At 49.5% G+C, this 21,587-nt stretch overlaps 1 protein-coding gene across 1 annotated transcript in view; it reads right to left on the reverse strand.

Annotated features, from left to right (window-relative positions):
* Nucleotides 1-21,587, reverse strand: part of MCM8 (minichromosome maintenance 8 homologous recombination repair factor) — a 376,705-nt gene that overhangs the window by 28,787 nt on the left and 326,331 nt on the right. The window contains exon 18 of the mRNA XM_069234156.1: nucleotides 20,334-20,523. Within this exon, the coding sequence (XP_069090257.1) occupies nucleotides 20,334-20,523 (190 nt within the window). The remainder of the gene's footprint in view (nucleotides 1-20,333; nucleotides 20,524-21,587) is intronic.

The following is a 21,587-nucleotide window of genomic DNA, read 5'->3' on the forward strand; positions in this document are numbered from 1 at the left end:
GTACAGTGGCCATTACAACTATAATTGGAAGGTAGCATGGGATCTTGGTGGTGGGTGGGTGTCAGTTAGTGGGTGCCCCTTAATGCCAGGTCAGAAATTGCAGTGTGATCCAGCTCAAGGGTAATGGTTGTACTGCTAGATCTGGTAACCTAGCTAGGTTGCATTCCATGTCAGACAGGGCTTAGTGACTCCCAGGAGGGGTGCAGTTTGCGGGTGTTTGCTCTCATCTTCCTGTGGTACCTAACCAATGGAATTCCAGTGCAATGCATGGTGCTCAATCCTAATCCCTGTGTGTGACGGTAATGTGTGTGTGCCATCTGTGGTGTTGGTGCTGCACTTGACCTAGTGCTTCCTTTCCCCCCCCTTTTTTAGGGGCTTTAGGGGCAAGCGCAAAGTGCTCTGTCCCCTGTGGTAATCTCTCTTTGGGCTTCCAACCACACCCATGTCACGTCAGTCACTTTCATTGGTTTGTGGGCTTGCCTTTTAAAATCTGCTTGCTTTCATTTGTGAAAGGCATTCATACGTTATGCCTTTTCCGGTGTTTAGCCCACCTAACACAGCACCGGTAAACTACTGAAAACATACGAGGCTCGATGTTTTCAGCATGATTTCCTGACTACTTTATCTGTTTATTTTCCAAGCAGTGCGATTGCGCTGTTTTTTTGGGGGGTTTTCAATTTCAGAACAATCGCGCTGCATTTTACATAGTGCGATAGTGCTGTTTTTTTTTTCTTTTAATTTGTTTGGCATGAAAAGTCCAGTTAGGAGTTTACAACGCTAATAGCTCTAACTCGAGCAAATGCGAGACCCGTTGCATTGAAAATGCTTGTTTCTTCGGTCATCCTGTCCATGTGTGCATTAGCATCATCTGGCAGAGGAGGAGGGGCACCGGCGACAGAGGGAGCTGCATCCCAAAGGACCCAGGAGGCACAATCCACTGACGCTGAGGAGACCAGTGGGATGGAGGGCGAGGGGAGCACCACGGCAGAGACAGGAGGTGACAACACTGACTCTGGTTCCTCCCCCCATGGAAGCTCCCTGGTGGTGGACACGACTGGGACCACCCCAGCTACAGCCACCACACCCCCGTACCAGCACCGCCCTCCTAGTAGCCCCTCACCGAGTTGCCCGTGCCCACTCACCCAGGAGGGTGGGCATCTTCTTTGCCCCAGGTACTTCAGGCCCTGCCCCAGTGAGCCCTGCTGCCCTCATTGCGAAGGCTATTGACCTCCTCAGATCCATCTCTGTAGGGCAGACAACCATTGTGAATGCCATCCAGGGGCTGGCATCCCAGCTGCAGCAATGCAATGGATTCATGGAGGGCATGCACGGTGGATTGGCGGCCCAACAGAGATCATTCCAGTCTCTGGCCTCCTCTATGATGGCAGCCATTGTCCCTGTTTCTACCGTCCCCCCTCCAACTACCACTTCCCAGTCCCAATCTCCACAACCCCAACCCATCCCATGCACACATACAGACAAGCATGCACACAAAACATCACACAAGAGAGGCACAGACAAACACAGGCAGCACATTTCAGGCCCCAAGCACTCACACAAACAGACAGTTGCACACACAACTCCACTGTCTTCCCCTCCTCCTCCCTCACTCTCACCTCCGCACTCTCACCTGCATGCATTGATTCAACAGCCACCACCACAACAAGCAGCACACACACCTCACTTGCAGACACCTCCACAACATCCATCCACACGTCCCCCGTGCCCTCTCCCACCCTGTCTGCCCCCACCTCCTAAGAGACACAAACGCACACACACAGACACCCATCAGCCATCCACCTCACATCAGCACACTGCCCATGCACCCAAGTCCAGCAGACATACACCTCCAACAACCACTCCCTCAACCTCCACTCGCATCCCTCCTTCCTCATCCCGCCACACCGTCCTTAAGAAGCTTTTCCTTGCCCAACTTGACTACTTCCCTCCTCCTCCACCCCCATGTTCTGCCCATAAGAGCAGGGTCACAACGACCCAGCCCAGCACCTCAGCCAATCAGACCACGGGGACAGTGGAGGCACCTCCTAGTTGTGTTGGCAAGAAAGGAAAGGATCCCACTCCACCTCCCAAGAAAAGGAAGGATCCCACTCCACCACCCAAGAGAGGGAAGGATACCACTACACCACCCAAGAAAGGGAAGGATCCCACTACCAACTAAGAGAGTCAAGAGGCCCCCTCCAACATCAGTAGGCAAGGAGCCCCACCTTCAACTGGGACAAAGTAGCCCTCACCTCCAGCTGGGACACATCAGCCCTCACCTCCAACTGGGACACAGCAGCCCTCACGTCCAACTGCGACACAGTAGCCCTCAATCGGGAAGCAGCAGCCCTCACCTCCAGCTCAGACAAAGTAGATCTCACCTCCAGCTGGGGCACAGCAGCCCTCATCTCCAGCTGGGGCCAGCAGCCCTCACCTCCAACTGGGACACAGCAGCGCTCACCTCCAGCTCAGACACAGTAGCCCTCACCTCCAACTGGGACACAGCAGCCCTCACCTCCAACTGGGACACAGCAGCCCTCACCTCCAACTGGGACACAACAGCCCTCACCTCCAACTGGGACACAGCAGCCCTCACTTCCAACAGTGGGAATGTAGGCCACCCTCCAGGGACTGTTGTACAAGGAGCCCCCTCCAGAACTAGTGGGCAAGCTCCCCACCTCACAGACTGTGACCTTGCACTCCCCAGCAATGTGAAATGGGCATGGAGCCCCCTCCAGAATCAGTGGGAAAGTACCCCACCTCAGAGACTGACCTTGCACTCCCCAGCATTGTGAAATGGGCATGGATCCCCCTCCAGAACCAGAGGGGAAGTACCCCACCTCAGAGACTGTGACCTTGCACTCCCTAGCAATGTGAAATGGGCATGGATCCCCCTCCAGAAACACTGGGCATGTTCCCCACTTCAGCTGAGGTGATCCCCACCCCCCTTCCCCTGAGGTGACAGGCCATTCCCAACATGATGCCCTTGCACAGTGTAGTGCGGATTTCATTTGGGAACAAGTTGGGCCTTGGACTGTGCCCTGTGGCCATGTGGGCCTTTTGTACTTGCCATTGGCCCTTTCTGAACTGTGACTCATATTTCTCTTGTCACATGGACAATATGGTGGCTGTTGCCATCAAATTACACTATCAGTTCTGGCTAATAGTTGTCCTTGCATTATTATGACATGTGTCCTGTGAGACTGGTTTTCATTTGCAGCTGGTTGTTTGTATGGTGTGTGTGTGTGTGTGTATGTTATGTGTAGGCATGTGTGTGTGTCACTCTCTTTTTCTTCCCTCCCTCCCTTGTATGCTAGGCAGCTGTGCTCACCATCGTCGTTGGTGTTCCAGGTGGAGCATGGTGTAGACGAGCATCGGGAAGACTTGAAGATCCAGTTCCATGGCAGCATTGGTCTTTTCTCTGTCTCTGATGGTGAGTCTTCTGTCTTCTCTTTCCGCCAGGGTTTTGATGGCACTGATACAGCCCCCCCGAAACTGTGGCGGTTTGCTATGTCATAATATGGTGGGCGGTACCTTGTCTTTCCCTGGCTGTTGATGGCTACCGGCATGGTCAGTCGTGTTAACGCCCTGGCGGTCTGTGTGGTACATTGGCTGTCTATGGGAGTTATCACCGCCATGGTAATATTTTGGAGGTAATTACCGCCAGCCTGTTGGCGGTATTACCGCCACTTTAACAGTCACCGCCATTGCCATAATGACCACCACAGTAAGTAACTATGCATAGGTTCAAAGGGTGTATGCATAAGAAAGGTAAAGGCCAGGCTAAGGTCCCAGTGGGTCATCACAAATTGTCTTTGTAGGGATCTGGGTTCTGGTTGCAGTGCCCACCACATTTTGCTTGGTTTTTAGATGCAACTTCGACTGAAGTGCACTGGGTTCCTGCTAACCAGGTCCCAAGTGCCAGTGTTCCTTCCCTAAAACAAGACACCTGGTCATTTTATCCCCAAGTGACCAGGCCGTTCAGCTCCCTATAAGTCCCTATTGATTAGTACCCCTGGTACCTAGAGCATGGGTACTGAAAAGATCCCCTCAGAGCTGCAGCACAACTTATGCCACTCTGAGGGACCCAGCACCAACCTTTTGCTGACTGCCATTGCAGGCTGTGTGACAAGATCCTCCCAAAATTGAAAACAATGCATGCTAAATATGTAAGTCACCCCTCTAGCAGGCCTTACAACCCTAAGGCAGAGTTCATTATATTACATGTGAGGGCATATATGCATGAGCAAATACGCTCCTACTATGCCTTTGTCGATTCCTAGACATAGTAAGTGTGTACAGGGAAGCCATTTTAAATGCATGTGCTGGACTGATCACTACCAGTTCTCCAGCTACATGATAGCTTCTTGGAATCCTGGGATGTTTGGTAGCACACGTCTCAGAATAAGAAACCCACAGTGTTGGATTTATAAATAAATGCACACAAAGGACACCTTAGAGATGCCTCCTGGAAACCTCCCATCTACTAGTGTGTTGAATGACTGCTCCTGACCAGTTCAACCAACACATACACGTTTTTTGACCCTGCGGTAAAAGCCAGTGCTCTTCAGGCCCAGAGACAAAAGCCTGCACTGTGCAGAGGTGTTACCCCCTCTCCCAGGCATGATGGAAATTCCAGGGTGGGAAGCTTCAAAGGCCTTGCCACCTTTGTAATGCGACCAAGGTCTCTTCGGATGGTGGAGATGACTAACCTCCCTGTCCTGACCCCACTTTTGGCGGGAGCACAGGCAGGAAAATGTGTTAAATGAGGAGGAGTGCCCACTTTATGCCAGTCCCACCCATAAGGTGGGCAAGCTGAAGTGGACACTACTTTTTAAAATCTTGTTTGGAAGGAATTAGTGACTAGGGTTAGGGTTATGCCCCCTTCACAGCGGAAGAGGTCATAAAAAGGGTACAGTCACCCTAAAGATGAGTAGCCCATTGGCTACCACCTGGCATTCCCTGCAAAGCCCCTAAATTCAGTATTTAGGTGGCACCCCTGAACCCTAGAACTAAGATTCCTGATGACCTAAGAAGAGCCAGACACTACAGAGTCGCATCAGCAGAGAAGACTGCAGAAACCAAATAACTTGGCCCCAGCCCTACCGGCCTGTCTGCAACCCTTAACGATTCTCCACCAAAGATGACCCATCCTGCAGCCCAGCGACCTCCAAAGCTTTAGGAGGACTGCCTGTCTTCGAGACAAGATCTGCTAAGAACAGCGGACCTGTTCAAGAAGAAACCAGCTTTAAAAGAAAAAAAACTCTGCCCTTCTGGGTCCACCTCTGCATCCAACGTCCACAACCCGAGTCCAAGTGGCCCACTTGTCCTGTAAAGGTTCCCCATCGATTCTGATTCTGAGTCCACTGTGGGCTGACCCCTACCGGACTCTCCCTCAAAGCCTGCAGCCTCAAACCGAAGACTCCACCTGACTACAACCTTACCATTAAGCTGTTCACGACACCAAAGGACACCCCTGCACCCGGAGCCCCTGGGCCTTGAGGAGCTGCACTGTCGATGTCCCTACATCCCCTAGCATCAGAAAGTACCTGGTTAGCTGTGGGTTTTCTTCATTCCTGCACCTGGCCCAAGCCTGCAGCCTTTTTCCAAAACTGATACCCCCCTTAACTGATTTGCATTGGTCAGTGTTGGTACTCTGCACCCAGCCGCCCCTGTGCCTCTGAGGATGTAAGTTTGGAGCTGCCTTGTGGCCCCCTTTTTGCTTACTTTAACCACGGGAGATCGACCCCTGACACCGCTTTACTCACCTTTGAGCAGCGCATCATCGCTCAGCCCCACTCTTTATTGGTTAACATTGGGCACCGGACTCCGCATTTGACTTCTCCATCTGGCTGCCACTGTGCTGCTGTGGGTGCACACTTGGTACTGATTTGAATCTTGCCTGGTATTGACCTAAAACCCCAATGACTGGATTTGTAAGTCATGTACTTACCTGCAAAACTGCATTTAGGGTTTCCTCCCATAGGTTAACATTGCTGAACTGAAAAATTGCATTAAGTGCTGATTTTCGAAACTGAAAAGCATTTATGCTTATAAGCCTACCTACCTGATTACAAAGTTTTTGGGTTTTAAACATATATAAAAAGAAATGTTTGTTGTTTTTTTAATTGGTCTTGGATTTATTCTTTGAGTGTGTCTCTCATTTATTTCCTCAGTGAGTACAACAAATGCTTAGCACTACCCTCTGATAAGCCTAACTGCTCGCCCACACTACCACGAAATAGAGCATTAGTCCTGTCTACTTGTGCCTCTGGAATACCAAGTGGGGATCCACTGGACTCTCTGCACAGTGTACTTCATTTTAGCACACTACGTAGAGAGCCAGCTTCCTATCGTGGGCGGGAACACATGCATAAATCTTTGATGAATAGCATCACAGCGGATGATTTAAAAAAGGACAGCTGGTTTTGCAAACATAAAAAGGCTTTGCTGGGTTAAAGACAAAACAAACCAGAGATTATCTGAGAAATTTGCTTGCAAAAGGTCTGCATCTTGGGCACCACACCAGCCTACCAATTTGTCCAGCACTACAAATAATACATTTTGTGGAAGAGTGTTTGCCAATTCAAATGCAGTCAATTGCGGCTGCTCAATCTCCATACATGGAGGTGCAAGTTCTGGATGCTTGCATGAAGGACTCTGCCCTAGTCTACTCAGGCTCAGGAGTTCCCGGTGGCACAATCTACAGGCCCTATCCGGGGCAATTATGTTGACTTGGGCCCTGTCACTATTGATCTTCTTCAGAACCTGGGACAGGAGCGGTAACGGAGAGAAGGCGTATATGAGTCCCTCTTTCCATTTTAATTGGAATGCATATCCTAACCAGTGCTCTGGCTGAAAACCTAATTCATAAAATAATTGATACTGCTTGTTCTCGATATTGGTGAATCGATTTAGCCACAGCACTCCTCTCGGATTGAACAAGACTTATGCCACCTTTCGGGTACCAAGAAGGATGTTTTGCTGCTCCAGCCAGGCACAAAACCTCTTGCCACTGGTCTTAGGACCCGACTCTGCCCTGCTTATTGCAGTACTATATGGCGGTCCATGAGAACCTGCACCAACCTCCCCATAAGAGACGGCAGGTAAGCCTTTATGGCCAAACAAATGTCCTGCAGCTCAAGTAGGTAGCTGGCTCTCTACCAGAGACCCAAGGCCTTTGATCGCCATCTCTCCTAGGAAACTTCCTCAACCCAGTAGCGATGCATCCTTAACAATTTACTTTAAGTGGAGAGAAGACAGTTGCCTGCGCTATTCAAGTTCTGAACTGTCAGCCAGCACTGCAGAACTTGGACTGTCTCGTTCAAGACCCAGATGAGGCTCGGAGAGGCAGCATTAATGCTGAGCTTACTAGGATTTCAGGTTTGATTTCATGGCCAGCATGCACCACCCGATGTAGTTCAGGAGGATGCTGAGGATAGGAGGCAAAGAAGCCTTAGTGGCATTCTCTCTGGGATCCCGGAACAGAACAAAAATATCAGAATAATAACCTGTATGGTCGGTGGCAGTGGAGTAAAGGTATTGAACCTCAACGTATGCAGGACTGCCCCAATGAATGGAACCCTCAGTGAGAAATAAGGTTGGACTTCAGCTCAGTTACAGTGAACAAGGATGTTACGAGTCCTGCCGCCCTCCGCAGGAGGTATATGACTGGCCAGTCATCCAGGTATGAGAATATGGAAACTCTCAACCTCTGAAGATGAGCAGTGACTCCATGATTTCTGTGAACAGCCAGGGTGAAGGTTAGACCAAAGGGGAGCACAGCAAATTGAAAGTGCTCCTGGCCCACCTTGAACCACAGGTAACACCCAGGGGACAGCAGGGTGAGTATTCAATAAATATGTAGCCTGTAAGTCCAAGGGCACCATTTAGTCTCCTGAGTCCTGAGCATAAGGGATCTGAACCAATGTGAGCTTTTTGTTTTTCTGTAAGAAGACAATCGAGGTTCAAAGGTCCAGGTTAAACCTGAGTCCACCTGTCCTTTTTCAGAACGAGTGAGTATAACCAGTCTTTGCTTATCTTTGAGCCCTGCAGCTGTTCTCAGTAGTCCCCATAGAGAGCAAGAGCAGTACCTCCTGTGTCAGGACAGCCTATTTGGGATATCTGCAAAACCCACCTGTAAGACAAAATGGATCGTCAGCCTTGGAGGAGATATAGAATTCTGCCTCTTACTGGCTGGGTATGAGCTGCTGAGAACAAACCAAAGCGGTGTGGTGGAATTTGTAGCACGTGATGAAAAGTTGGAGGACTGGTATGCCTCCTAGCCTGTGTGATGTCCGACGGTGCTTCGTTGGAGAGGTCGAAAGCAGTAGGTTGTTGGCTGCATCACTGACTGGGAATGTTGCTGATGACTACAGACTAACACCCGAAGTAATCTTTACTTATGTAGAATTGAATGAGCAACTGTTTTGCAGAATTCAACATCCCCAAGTCATGTGATGTAGCTGTACTATCTTTAAACCATTCTAGCGTAAAGTCTGCCCTTTCTTTGATGAGTTGCAATCCATCAAAAGGCATATCCATCAGTAATGCCTGCACATCATCACAGAATCCTGTCATCTTCATTCATACATGTCTGGGGAGCAAAAAATTGGTGCAAATTTATCTGGCAATGCAGTCCATGGCGTCTATTTCTGTGTGGATGATGTACTTGGCTGCTGCCTGCTCGTCATGGATTGTTTGACCCAAGAAAGCCCTAAAGTCTTCTGGGACTGATGTCTCACTCTCTGGGCATGTTCCATAAGGCATGAGTACAGTTGCCTAATAGGAAGAGACAGACATATACGATTACGGAATTGATCACAGATGAAGACTAGAAACATTAACGAGGATGACATAGCAGTGAGATATAAGACTTTTCCAACAGGGAGCCACAAAAGGTGTGGGAATAAGCTGAAAATAAATCATTATAAAAAGATTTGATGGGTTTGCCTTGTTCTTGAGGGTTGTTCCAGTTGGAATTAATTTCCCAAGGAAACAGAACCTATTTCCCCCACATACTGGAGTAACATTTTGAATTAACACCATAGCCATCTAAAACAAAAGTATAGAAGCTTCAAACTGTTGTGCTGGTTGACGTGTACTTCAAGATGCTCATCTGATGTACATACCTAAAATCACAGTGGATGTCATGAAAAATTATTGCTTTTTGTCTATGGAAGATATATATTTTAGTCCTGAAGAAGGTGGAACTTATAACTTTCTTTCCAAAATGCGTCAATGTAACATTGAGATATGACCTAGTGACACTGGGCCTTCTTCCATAAAAATATATTAAAATTCACGGATGGTCAGCAGTATATACATTAGAGGTGTATGCGCTTGAAGACAGATTGATTTGCCTTAAATAATCTTCCCCTTTTTTGTGACATGTAATACATGTTTTTATATGTGGAAATGTGAGATTATATGTCTGAATGTGATAACTTTTTAAATAAAGCATTATGGCCCTCATTATGACATTGGCTGTAAATCCCGCTTACCAACGCGGTGCCAGACACCAACATACCGCCGCATTGGCGAACATCCGTTCGCCATATAATGACACACACACACACACCAATCCGCCAGAATACAGCCACATACACAAATCCGCCAGCCCAAAGGTCAGTGATAAAGTGGCGGACCGAACAACCGTGCCGTTACACCAACAAAAAAACACCTACCACATTACGACTCATGACAACGGACATTCAACGGCGGTAAACCATTGGCAGTACATACCGCTGCACTCAGAATGGACACCCACATACAACACAACACTACAATGGCCAATACGAAAAACACACAGCTGACACTCATACACACACCACACCCATAGCACTATATAAAACACACACCCACAGTACCTGCCAACCGTTTACAAACAACAATTACTGCCAGGAGATTGACACAAACAGAACAGAGACAACTAGACACACACACACTACTTACAACCGTACATCCCTCACGCTCCCCAAATCACGCACCCCACCACATTACTCAACAGACTCTCACCAAGCCACACCACACAACACTCAGGTCCCCACAAAGGCACCCCCGTTTCACTGATGAGGGGTTAAGGGTCATGGTGGAGAAAATTCTCAGGGTACAGCCACAGCTGTTTGGAGCACAGGTACAGCAGATATCCATTGGCAGGAAGATGGAGCTATGGCGGAGAACCGTGGACAGGATGAACGCCGTGGGATAGAATCCAAGAACAAGGGACGACATCAGGAAGAGGTGGAATGACCTATGGGGGAGGGTACATTCCATAGCAGCAAGGCACCAGTTCGCCCATACAGAGGACTGGCGGTGGACACCCACCTCCTCCCCCACAGCTCACATCATGGGAGGAGCAAGTCTTGGCACTAATGCATCCTGAGGGACTCGCTGGAGTAGCCGGAGGGCTGGACACTGATAAGTCAACATTTACTACTTATCACCCCCATACCTGCATGCAATCTCACACCCTCACTCCCATCACTCCACTCCATCCCACACACTGCACCTACACATATGACTAACCACAATGAAAAGCCCTGCATATCATACCAATGCATGGACAGCCCTCCCCGACCTGCATGGACACCCATCACCAATATGCACAGCATAGGGGAACTAACAATCACACAATACATCACCATACACAAGCAAAAGGTGGCAGGACAAGAGCAACGATAGAGGGGAAGCCAGGAATGTACAATATGTCACTGACATGAAATGTAATACACCATTTACATCCCCACAGGGGCCCCAGCCAAACCCAGCGGAGAGGAAGTGCCACGACTATCCAGTTCCCCAACAGAAGATGCCCCCATAGATGACAGTAAATCTGGAATTCAGGATCTGGACCACCAACCTGGCTCAACAGGGACCACTGGATAGCCACTCACCCAAGACCACTCACAGCCCACCATAGAGCCTCCCCCATCAGTACCCAACACCACAGCACCCACCCAGCGTACCCACACCTCTGTCCCCAGGACACGTCAATCAGCAGTGTGCCCACCTGTACAGGGACCCCGTGCCACACTGCATACCCAAGAAAATCAGGGATCTGTGGTTCAGGGGACAGAGGCACAGGCCAACAGGGACACTGGGAGGTCTGCTGTGCGCCAGGGGGAGGACAGGACCAGGGAACCGACTCTCCAGGAGGCACTCTCTGAGATCCTGGGAGCCTACCAACATTCCCAGGACACGATGGGCCAGATCCTTGACAATGTGCAGGAGAACAGGCAGCTGAGGAAGGGACAGTATCAGGGGATCAGAGAGGACTTGCAGGCCATTAACACCACCTTGATTTCCATAGCAGGGGTGCTGGCAGACACGGCCAACATCATGAGGGGAGCAACAGCACAGCAGCAGCCCCTATCACTAGCTAGTCCATTGACCAGCCCTCCACCTCCGCTGCAGCTAGTGGGCAGCAGGTCCTGCCACAGGACCCACAGGCAACCAGCACTCCTCCCCCTGCAGAAAGTGAACCACCCCACAAACGTTCCCTGCAAACCAGACAGAAGCCAGAGTCACTTGCCAAGGCCACCACCAGGAAATTAGATTCTCCTGATTGTTCCCCTTGTGTCCCACCCTGTCACCTTGTCCATTTGGAACTGCCTTTGCTCCCCTTCCTATGGCCCCTTGGGCACTGGACCAGTGCTACAAACAGACTGGAACAATACCCTGGACCTTCCTCCATCATCACCCCCATTCCACTGCACTTTTCTCTCTTGTATTGTATTGTATTGTATTGTATTGTATTTTAATCGTATTTATATAGCGCTTATTACCCCTGACGAGGCGTCGAAGCGCTTTTCGATGAGTAGCACGCTACTCTGGAACCCAACAAGAATTAGTGATGGATTAGTATTGTTAAATAATGAGTACAGTTTTAGTATTCTTTTGAGTTAATTTGAGCCGCGGATATGAGAGTTTGTTAGTTAGATTGACTGGAGTAATGGAGGGGTGGAGGAGGAAAGAAATCCAGAAGTGTTAATTGGGAGTATATCCTTCATTTACTCAACCCAAAGGCTTGGGATGAGTAAAGGGGGGCACAGGGGGAAGAGTATGTGGAAGGGTTAGGGAGAGCATAGTAGCAGGGTGAGATAAATGCAGGAGAATTTAGTAGGGTTGTGTGGAAGGTCACAGTAGTAGAGTGAGGTTTGGTGAGTTAGATGTGGAAGCGGAGGGAAGAGCTTAGGCAGAGATATTTAGGAGATGAAAGTAGTAGAAGGGATTTGGGATGAGTCAGAGTGAGAATGGAGGATAGTTTGATGGAGACATGACAGATGATGATGAGTAGATAAGTGTGATAAGATGAGAGCAGGAATTCATAGATATCTAGTATAACAACCCACCCAGGAGCCATGCAATGATCCACGAACATGCCAAGCACAGAAACAACATATACACATACATACATATATATATATATACACACACATATGCACATACACATGAATACACACACATATGCACATACAATACATAATTAGAACCATGGGTAAATAAATACTTAGTCAAACAGATTTAAAGAGTGTGTGTGTATTTTATTGTTATGACATAGTAGCAATACATATTTTTTAAAGAAACTATAAATAAATATATACATATAATCTGAAAAAAATATTTATCAACATAGACATATGCAGTTCATAGTTGTTTGAATAAGGTGGTTATGAAGGAAAGAGACAACTCTTGAGTAGTTTTCTGAAGACAAGAAACTTATCTGTGGCTCATATAGTTGAATTCCATAGTTTGGCTGCTTGGACGGAGAAGGATGTACCACCTATAGTCTTTTTCTTGTATGGTGGTGTTCTAAGGCGGGGTGCCAATCTTGAGCGGAGGGTTCTTTCTTGGATGTTGCATAGCACTACAATAAACACCCTTGAACACAACTTGACTACTAGTATTTTATGTTTTGAAAATGTGCATTTATGGAAACAGTCACAAATAGTGCAAATGATCCGAACACTATGAGAGCATAGAAATAAGGACCTGTAGCTGTCTGTAGTCAGCACATCAGTACACAGTTGTTCTATCACCAACATCTGTAAAATGAAAAGCCATAGGTGATAGTAAGTTGAGATGGAAAGGAAGTTAATGCCATCATGCTACAGCCACATAGAATAAACCAATAGTCAGAGGAATGGTCAGTTACACTGTCTCACCTGTGTGTCATTGAAATTATTGACGGATCACTGATGTTCTGTTGTCTTCATCCTCATCCTCAGCCTCTTCATCCTCAATGTCCTCAGGGTCTACTGCTGCCACAGGGGCATCTCTAGTCTCTTCCTCCTGCAGAAAAGGGTACATGCCGTCTGAGGGCCAGGTTGTACAACATGCAGCATGCCACTACTATCTGGCAGACCTTCCCGGGTGAGTAGCACAGGGATCCACCTGTCAGATGGAGGCACTTGAACCTGACCTTCAGGAGGCCGAAGGTCCTCTCGATGATCCTTCTGGTTCGCCCATGTGCCTCATTATAACGTTCCTCAGCCCCTGTCCCTGCAATCCTTATAGGGGTCAGCAGCCACAATAGGTTTGGGTAGCCAGAGTCACCTGCAAGTATTGAGGGATAACATTTAGCCTCACACAATGCTATAGGGATGACACCTGAAGGCATGCACTAACATACAGTGGATGGGGACCAAGGCTCACCTATTAGCCACATCCTGTGCCTCTGTAGTTGGGCCATCACATTTGGGATGCTGCTATTTCTCAGAACAAAGGCACCATGCACCGACCCAGGATACTTAGCATTGACGTGGGAGAAGTACTGGTCCACCAGGCACACCATTTGCACATTCAGTGAGTAGAAACTCTTATGATTCCTGAACACTTCTTCATTCTGGCGGGGAACAAATGCAATATGTGTCCCATCAATCGCCCCAATAATATTGGGAATAAGTCCCATTTCATAGAATCCTGCCTTCACAGTGGCTAAATCTTCCACCTGGGAGAAAGAAATGTAGCCGCACATGTGTTTTACCAGGACAGACAAGACTCTTGCCAGCATGATTGAGAACACTGGCTGTAACATTCCTGCTGCCAAGCCCACTGTCACTTGGAAAGAACATGTTGCAGGAAATGGAGCACTGATAGCACTTGCACAAGAGGGGGATCTCAGTGGGATGGCGGATAGCAGATATCAGGTCTGGCTCCAATTGGGCTCACAGCTCAGTTATTGTGGCCCTGTCCAGTCTACAGGTGAGGATAATGTGCCTGTCCTCCAGTGTAGCCAAGTCCACAAGCGGTCTGTACACGGGGGTATGTCTCCACCTCCTATTCATCCGTAGCGGAAGGTATCTAAGGGACACAAGGGTGAGTAAGCTGTCATAATCTGAACAATGAAACCACAACTTAAGAGTACATAGTGCATTTATGTTATGAGTAAGTGGGAATGGCGAGGTATGGGTTAATCTTGGCTGTGAAGCAGTTAATGTCGATATGACCGTTGTCATCCCCCATGAAATGGCGCCCGTCTGTCCTGTATGTAGGGACGGGTGGAAGGGAGGTAATTCTGCCGACGTTGGGTGTCGTGGCAGAAGGCGGTCTTGCACCGCCCTGCAATTCCACATTGGATAATATAGGGTTCTATGGAGTACGGTGGCCAAGGGGGATCTGCACGTGACTGCCATTTTCTATGTGATTCCTCACTTGTTTCCTGACCTTCAACAGGAGAACACCTACACTGCGTGTGCTGCTGTGACCTGTGTCTGGAACCTACCATGGTGCATGTGACTGGGGGAAAGGGCCCCTGCCTTCACTTCGGAGGAGTTGGAGTGACTGGTGGATGGGGTCCTACCCCAGTACGGACTGCTGTATGGGCCTCCAGACCAGCAGCTGAGTACACTTTGGGCACGATGCATGTGCGAAGGATGCATGGAGATGTGTGTGCAAGCATCGTGTCATCGGGGGAGAGTAATATCGTGGTGGTGTACATGGCGATGTGTGTGCCAATGGTGATGGAAATGGGATTGGTGAGCCATATGTGTGACAGACTGGATTGTATGGTTAATGGTGTTCTCCTGTCTGTATTACCTCTGCAGGTCAGCTTCCGTCAAAAGAAGGGATTATGGCGTGCCATTGCCATGGTAGTGCGGACCCTATGTGGTCTATGGCAGGCGGAGCACCCACTGTTGGAAACGGTGGGAGGACCTGAGATGCTGGGCATGGAAGACCGAGGAGGCCCAGCTGGGGATGGCCTCCCAACAAAGAAGGGGTTCCCGTCAGAACCTGACCCCCCTGGTGGCCCGCATACTGGCGATGGCCTACCCAGAGCTTGAAGGACGATGGAGGGAATCACAGAAGCCACAAGGGGGTGAGTTCCATGGCCATTATTAAAAAAATGTACAGGTGGGGTGGGATCCGGGTGGTGGAAGTAAGTTGGTGGGTGCCCCCAAGGCCAGGCCAGACATTGCAGCGCAAGTCAACTCTAGGGTAATGGGTATATGGCAAATGCAGGTAACCTAGCTTGTTACCATTCCATTTCAGCTATGTGGGTACCAGGAGGGATGCAGTTGGCAGTGTGTGTCCCTCATCTTGCGGTGGCATCTAGCCAAATCACTGGCAGTGCAATGCATAGTGCTCAAGCCTGATCCCTGTGTGTGACCATGCTATGTATGCCAACTGTGATGCTGGTGCAGTAATTGACCCAGTGTTTCCTTTATCTCTCTCCCCCCCTTTTATTCTTCTATCATCCTGCCCATGTGTGCATTATCATCATCTGGCGGAGGAGCAGGGGCACCGGCGAGAGAGGGAGCTGCATCCCACAGGACCCTGGAGGCAGAGTCCACCGTCACCGAGGGAACCAGTGGGACAGAGGGCGAGGGGAGCACCAAGGCAGAGACAGGAGGTGACAACACAGACTCAGATACCTCCTCCAATGGAAGCTCCCTCGTAGTGGCGGACAGCTCTGTGATCACCCCAGTTGCACGTACAGCTGCCACCCCCGTCCAAGCTCCACCCTCCCAGTAGCCCCTGAGCAAGTTGCCTGTGCCCGATCACCCAGGAGGGTGGGCATCTCCTTCGCCCCAGGCACCTCAGGCCCTGCCCCAGTGCCCTGAGTGAGGAGGCTATTGACCTCCTGAGATCCATTTCTGTAGGGCAGTCAACCATTGTGAATGCCATCCAGGGGCTGGCATCCCAGATGCAGCAATGCAATGCATTCCTGGAGGGCATCCACGGTGGACTGGCGGCCGAATAGGGATCGATACAGTCTCTGGCCTCCTCTCTGATGGCAGCCATTGTACAGTTTCTACTGTCCCCCCTCCAACTACCACTTCCCAGTCCCTGTCTCCTCAACCCCAACCCATTCCATGCACACATACAGACGAGCATTCAAACAAGACAACACCCAAGAGTGGCACAGGCAAACACAGGTACCACACTTCATCCCATACGCACTCACGCAAACACCAGACAGTTGCAGACAAAACCACATCCAGTGCCTCTACTGTCTCCCCCTCCTCCTCCTCCTCCAGCTCCCTCACAGTCACGTCCACACTCACACCTGCATGCACTGCATCAGCATCACCACACCAAGCAGCACATACACCTCACCAGCAGACACCTCCACAACATCCATGCACGCTTCCCCTGTGTCCTCTCCCTCCCTGTCTGTCCCCCCTCCTAAAGGACACAAACGCAAGCACTCACACACCCAACAGCCATCCACCTCACATCAGCATACTGCCCATGCATCTGCACCCAAATTGAGCAGACATACACCTCCTACAACTCCCTCAACCTCCACTCCCATCCCTCCTCCCGCCCCACCATCCGTAAGCTTTTCCTTGCCCAACTTGACCTCTTACCTCCTCTTATCCCCCATCCCGCCCATAGGGGCAGGGTGGCAAAGACCCAGCCCAGCACCTCAGCCAAACAGTCCATGCGGACAGTGGTAGCACCACCTAGTCGTGGTGGCAAGTCAGTGAATGATCCCACTCCACCAGCCAAGAAGGGGAAGGATCCCACACCTCCTGCCATGAAGGGGACGGAGCCTGCACCTCCTGCTTTGAAGGGGAAGAAGCCCTCGACTCCTGCCCAGAAGGCTAAGGAACACGTACAACCTGCCACGAAGGGGAACAAGCCCTCAACCCCAGCCAGGAAGGGCGAGGATTCCACGCCCCATGCCATGAAGGGGCAGAAGTCCTCAACTACAGTGGAGGATGTCAGGGTGACACCTCCACCAGCACCAGTGGTCACGGAGCCCCCACCGCCAGCTGAGGAAGTGCATCCCTCACTACCAGCAAATGCTGCCCAGGACACACCTCCATCTGCCACCACAGTTCAGCCCTCGCCACCAGCAGAGGCTGCCCAAGAGGCACCTCCATCTGCCACCACAGTGCAGCCATCACCACCAGCGAAAGCCATGTAGGCCACCCTCCAGGGGCTGCTGTACAAGGGGACCCCTCCAGAACCTGTGGGAAAGTCACCCACTAGAGAGACTGTGGCCTTGCACTCCCCAGGACAGAGAAATGGGCATGGAGCCCCCTTCAGAACCAGTGGGAAAGTCACTCACTACAGAGACTGTGGCCTTGCACTCCCCAGAACAGAGTAATGGGCATGGAGTCCCCTCCAGAGCCAGTAAGAAAGTCACTCACCAGAGAGACTGTGGTCTTGCACTCCCCAGGAAAGAGAAATGGGCATGGAGCCCCCTCCGGAACCAGTGGGAAAGACACCCACTAGAGAGACTGTGGCCTTGCACTCCCCAGGACTCAGAAATGGGAATGGAGCCCCCTCCAGAACCAGTGGGAAAGTCACCCACTAGAGAGACTGTGCCCTTGCACTCCCCAGGACCGAGAAATGAGCATGGAGCCCCCTCCAGAACCAGTGGGAAAGTCACCCACTAGAGAGACTTTGGCCTTGCACTCCCCAGGACAGAGAAATGGATGTGGAGCCCCCTCCAGAACCAGTGGACTTTTTCACATATTCGGCTGAGGTGCCTCCCATCCCCCATCCCCCATCGGTGCCTGCCCACTTGCAAACTGTTGCCTCCTGCAGAGTTCTATCCGGATGAAGTCAGGATTCGAGTTGGACCTTGGACTGTACCCTGTGGCCATGTGGGCCCTTAGTACATTGGGCCGGGCAGTGGCCCTTTGTGTACATTTGTACATATCCGTTTCACGTACAATTGGATTATTTATTAGCTGTTGATATCAATACATTCTCCTTAGTGCATTCTGGCTGCCCTTGAATTATTCTGCCATGTATTGTATGCCATTGTTTTTCGTGTGCAGCTGGTCATGTGTATGGTGTGTCACTCTCGTTTTCCTCCCTCTCTCCCTTGTGTGCTGGGCGGCTGTACTCACCGTCATTGGCGTTCCAGGTGGAGCATAATGTAGAAGAGCATCGGAAAGGCCTGCAGTTTGGGTTCCATGGCAGCGTAGTTCTTTCCTGTGTCTCAGATGGTGAGTCCTTTCTCTTCTGTGAGGCGTTTCGGCCAGGCTTTTGATGGCGTTGGTAACACCCCAGAAAATGTGGCGGATTGATGTGTCAAAATATGGTGGGCGGTACTTTGTCTTCCGCCTGGCTGTTGACGGCTAATGCCGTGGTGAGTGTTGTTTCCGCCCTGGAGGTTGGTGTGGTACATTGGCTGTCTATGAGAGTTATCACCGCCATGGTCATAATCTGGCGGTAATTACCACCAGTCTGTATTACCTCCACTTTATCACTCACTGCCAGGGTCATAAGGAGGGCCTATATGTATTATTTTTATCGAATTAAAGTCATGTATATTGTTCTAGTACCTTGGTATTCATACTTGCTACCTTTTAAGTTGGAGGGTTTTGTATGCGAGTCGTGTTAATTTGAGTGCATGTGGACCATAAGTGATTGCAGCTTTAAAATACATTGAGGAAGAACATTTATTAGTTTGGTCTTGACAATCCTGCCCCCTTTGGTTTTGAGGAGTTACTCTCCATTTTACTTGAGCCTGCTGATGAGATACCGCATTTTTCCATGTCTAATGGGAGCATTTATTGGTTACGTAAGAAGACACACCATGTCGATTAAGTGATGATAGTCATGGAGAATGACCTGTCAATGTTTAGGCAAGTGGCACAATCGATGATAGTGGGGTAGCTGTCAGATATAGCAAAGTTTGATGGAGCCATGTGGAGTTTCCTCTTTGACGTCAAGAAGTGTGATGAATATCGATGATCTGCTTTTGACGTCAATGTTCAATAGTGAAGCCGATTTACTTATTGATAACGGAAGAAGTTTTATCAGCATTGTTCGGTGGGTTGTCTTCAACATCAACAGACTTTCAAGTGGCAAATGCTTCAGGTGTTTAGTGTGCTCTCCATGACATGAGTAAGAAGTACATGTCAAATCTGGCTTTGAGGGAGCACATGTGGGATCCAATGCTCTTGAAGGTGCTACCTTTCAGACACTGATCTTGAATGACGTTGAAAATGAGGTCATCTGTGTTTTCTTTTCCTGAAGACCTCCTTCCTCTGTATCTCCCACTGTGGGAGTTCTTGTTAAAAGTAGGCTGCCTTTAAAAGGATGTATGAGAGTTTGAGACTTATCTAGTCTTTTCTTCTTCCTTCTCTCTCATGTCCTGCATCTTTCTGAGCCTTACACCCGCTCAGTCTTTTAAATTACTTTCGGACATTGGTAGTTTTGTTTTTGTTTGAAAGATGTCACAGTCTTTGACCAAATGCCAGGTAAGTAGGCATCCAATAAAGACTTTGTGTGGGTCAGAGAAAGCCTTCTTCCACGCACAGGAAGCAAACTTATCTAAAAGAATAGCCATTTCTGAAGAGAAAACCTGTCACAAAACAGCAAAAAAACATGTCACTTAACAAAATGATGTTAAAGACATGAAGTGAAAATAAAAGAGCAAAGTGTTGTGAAACCTCATGTGCTCTGAGATTCTACTCACAGGAGCTGGAAAAATTAACTGACTGTGAGGCGATTGCCAGTAAAATGCATCATGGGTAGGAGAAGCTTCTGGAATCTTAGAGAGACAGGATGCGTTTTCGCACCCTCCAAAATATGCATATCAGTCTGCATTTTTTCCTACATTTTATAAACGTACCCCCCTCTCTTAAAGATCAGGAGCTGCAATGCAGACTGGAAAATGCTCATTAAGGGTTCCTCAGTTTATTTCCAGGAAAAACAGTCTCAGATAGTCTATTACAAGATGTTGCTTATAATAAGGATGGACAGACACTGACACCCTGTGTGACATGGACAATATTCATAGGGAAAGTGCTCCGGGGCCCGTGTATGCAGCAGGAAATTATTCTATCTTTTATGTCTCAAATGAAGATTCCTATGATTTAAAACAATATTGATGACAATAAAATAGTATTTTAAACTTTTACCTGTATTTGCACCTCCTTTGCAATCTGCCGAAGCTGCTGAAACTCAAAGAGGTTGTTGTATGTTCTTTCTGCAATTCCGTTGAGAGCAGAAACAAAACGTTTTGCTTGCGACCTGTTGCTCATTCCAGACCCATGCTGGGAACGTTCAAAGTCCAACTTCCCAAACTCATCAGAATACGTGCCTAGGAGGCTAAGAAACCAAGACAAGATAAATGTGTTTACGATGAGTCAACCATTTCAGATTATGTGTTACGTAAATGTAGAGAAACAGTCCAGTGGTTTCAGTACACATAATGGAACTCTGTATCCCCCCACCCCCCAAGTGTCTGTACAGTACAATCTTTAGAATGGTCTAGCAAACCTTATGAGTGAACCTTTGGAAGATAGCACAGGGCTTGCTTCTAAATCACCTGCAAAAACAGTAGGTGGTTCCAGGGGTGCTCTAATTGAGCATCTTTGAGGCCCATTTCACAATAGTAAACTCAGTAGTCAGTGGAGTGGTACCATGATTGTTCAGTGTTCAGTCTCCTCAGTGTCAGATAACACTAAGGGGGTCATTCTGACTCCCGCCGGCCGCGGTAACTGCAGGGCCGGCGGGAGCCGCCGAATGACCGCACCGCGGTCATATGACCGCGGCGGCCATTCTGAGTTTCCCGCTGGGCTGGCGGGCGACCGCCAGAAGGCCGCCCGCCACCCCAGTGGGAAACCCCCTTCCATGAAGATGCCGGCTCCGAATGGAGCCGGCGGAGTGGAAGGGGTGCGACGGGTGCAGTTGCACCCGTCGCGATTTTCAGTGTCTACTTGGCAGACACTGAAAATCTTGGTGGGGCCCTGTTAGGGGCCCCCTGCTGTGCCCATGCCATTGGCATGGGCACTGCAGGGGCCCCCAGGGGCCCCACGACACCCGTTACCGCCAGCCAGGTTCTGGCGGTCAAAACCGCCAGAGCCAGGCTGGCGGTAAGGGGGTCGGAATCCCCATGCGCCACCATGGAGGATTCCCTTGGGCATCGGGAAACCGGCGGGACACCGCCGGTTTCCCGTTTCTGACCGCGGCTGTACCGCCGCGGTCAGAATGACCATGGGAGCACCGCCAGCCTGTTGGCGGTGCTCCCGCGGTCGCTGGCCCTGGCGGTCCATGACCGCCAGGGTCAGAATGACCCCCTAAGTGCCAGAATGCGGGATACTACTTAGCTACAGTAAAGAGTGAAAGAAGTGGAAAACTTCTCTTGTCACAACCCAAGGACACTTCAGGTG

Source organism: Pleurodeles waltl, chromosome 5, assembly GCF_031143425.1.
Source record: "Pleurodeles waltl isolate 20211129_DDA chromosome 5, aPleWal1.hap1.20221129, whole genome shotgun sequence".
NCBI lineage: Eukaryota > Metazoa > Chordata > Amphibia > Caudata > Salamandridae > Pleurodeles > Pleurodeles waltl.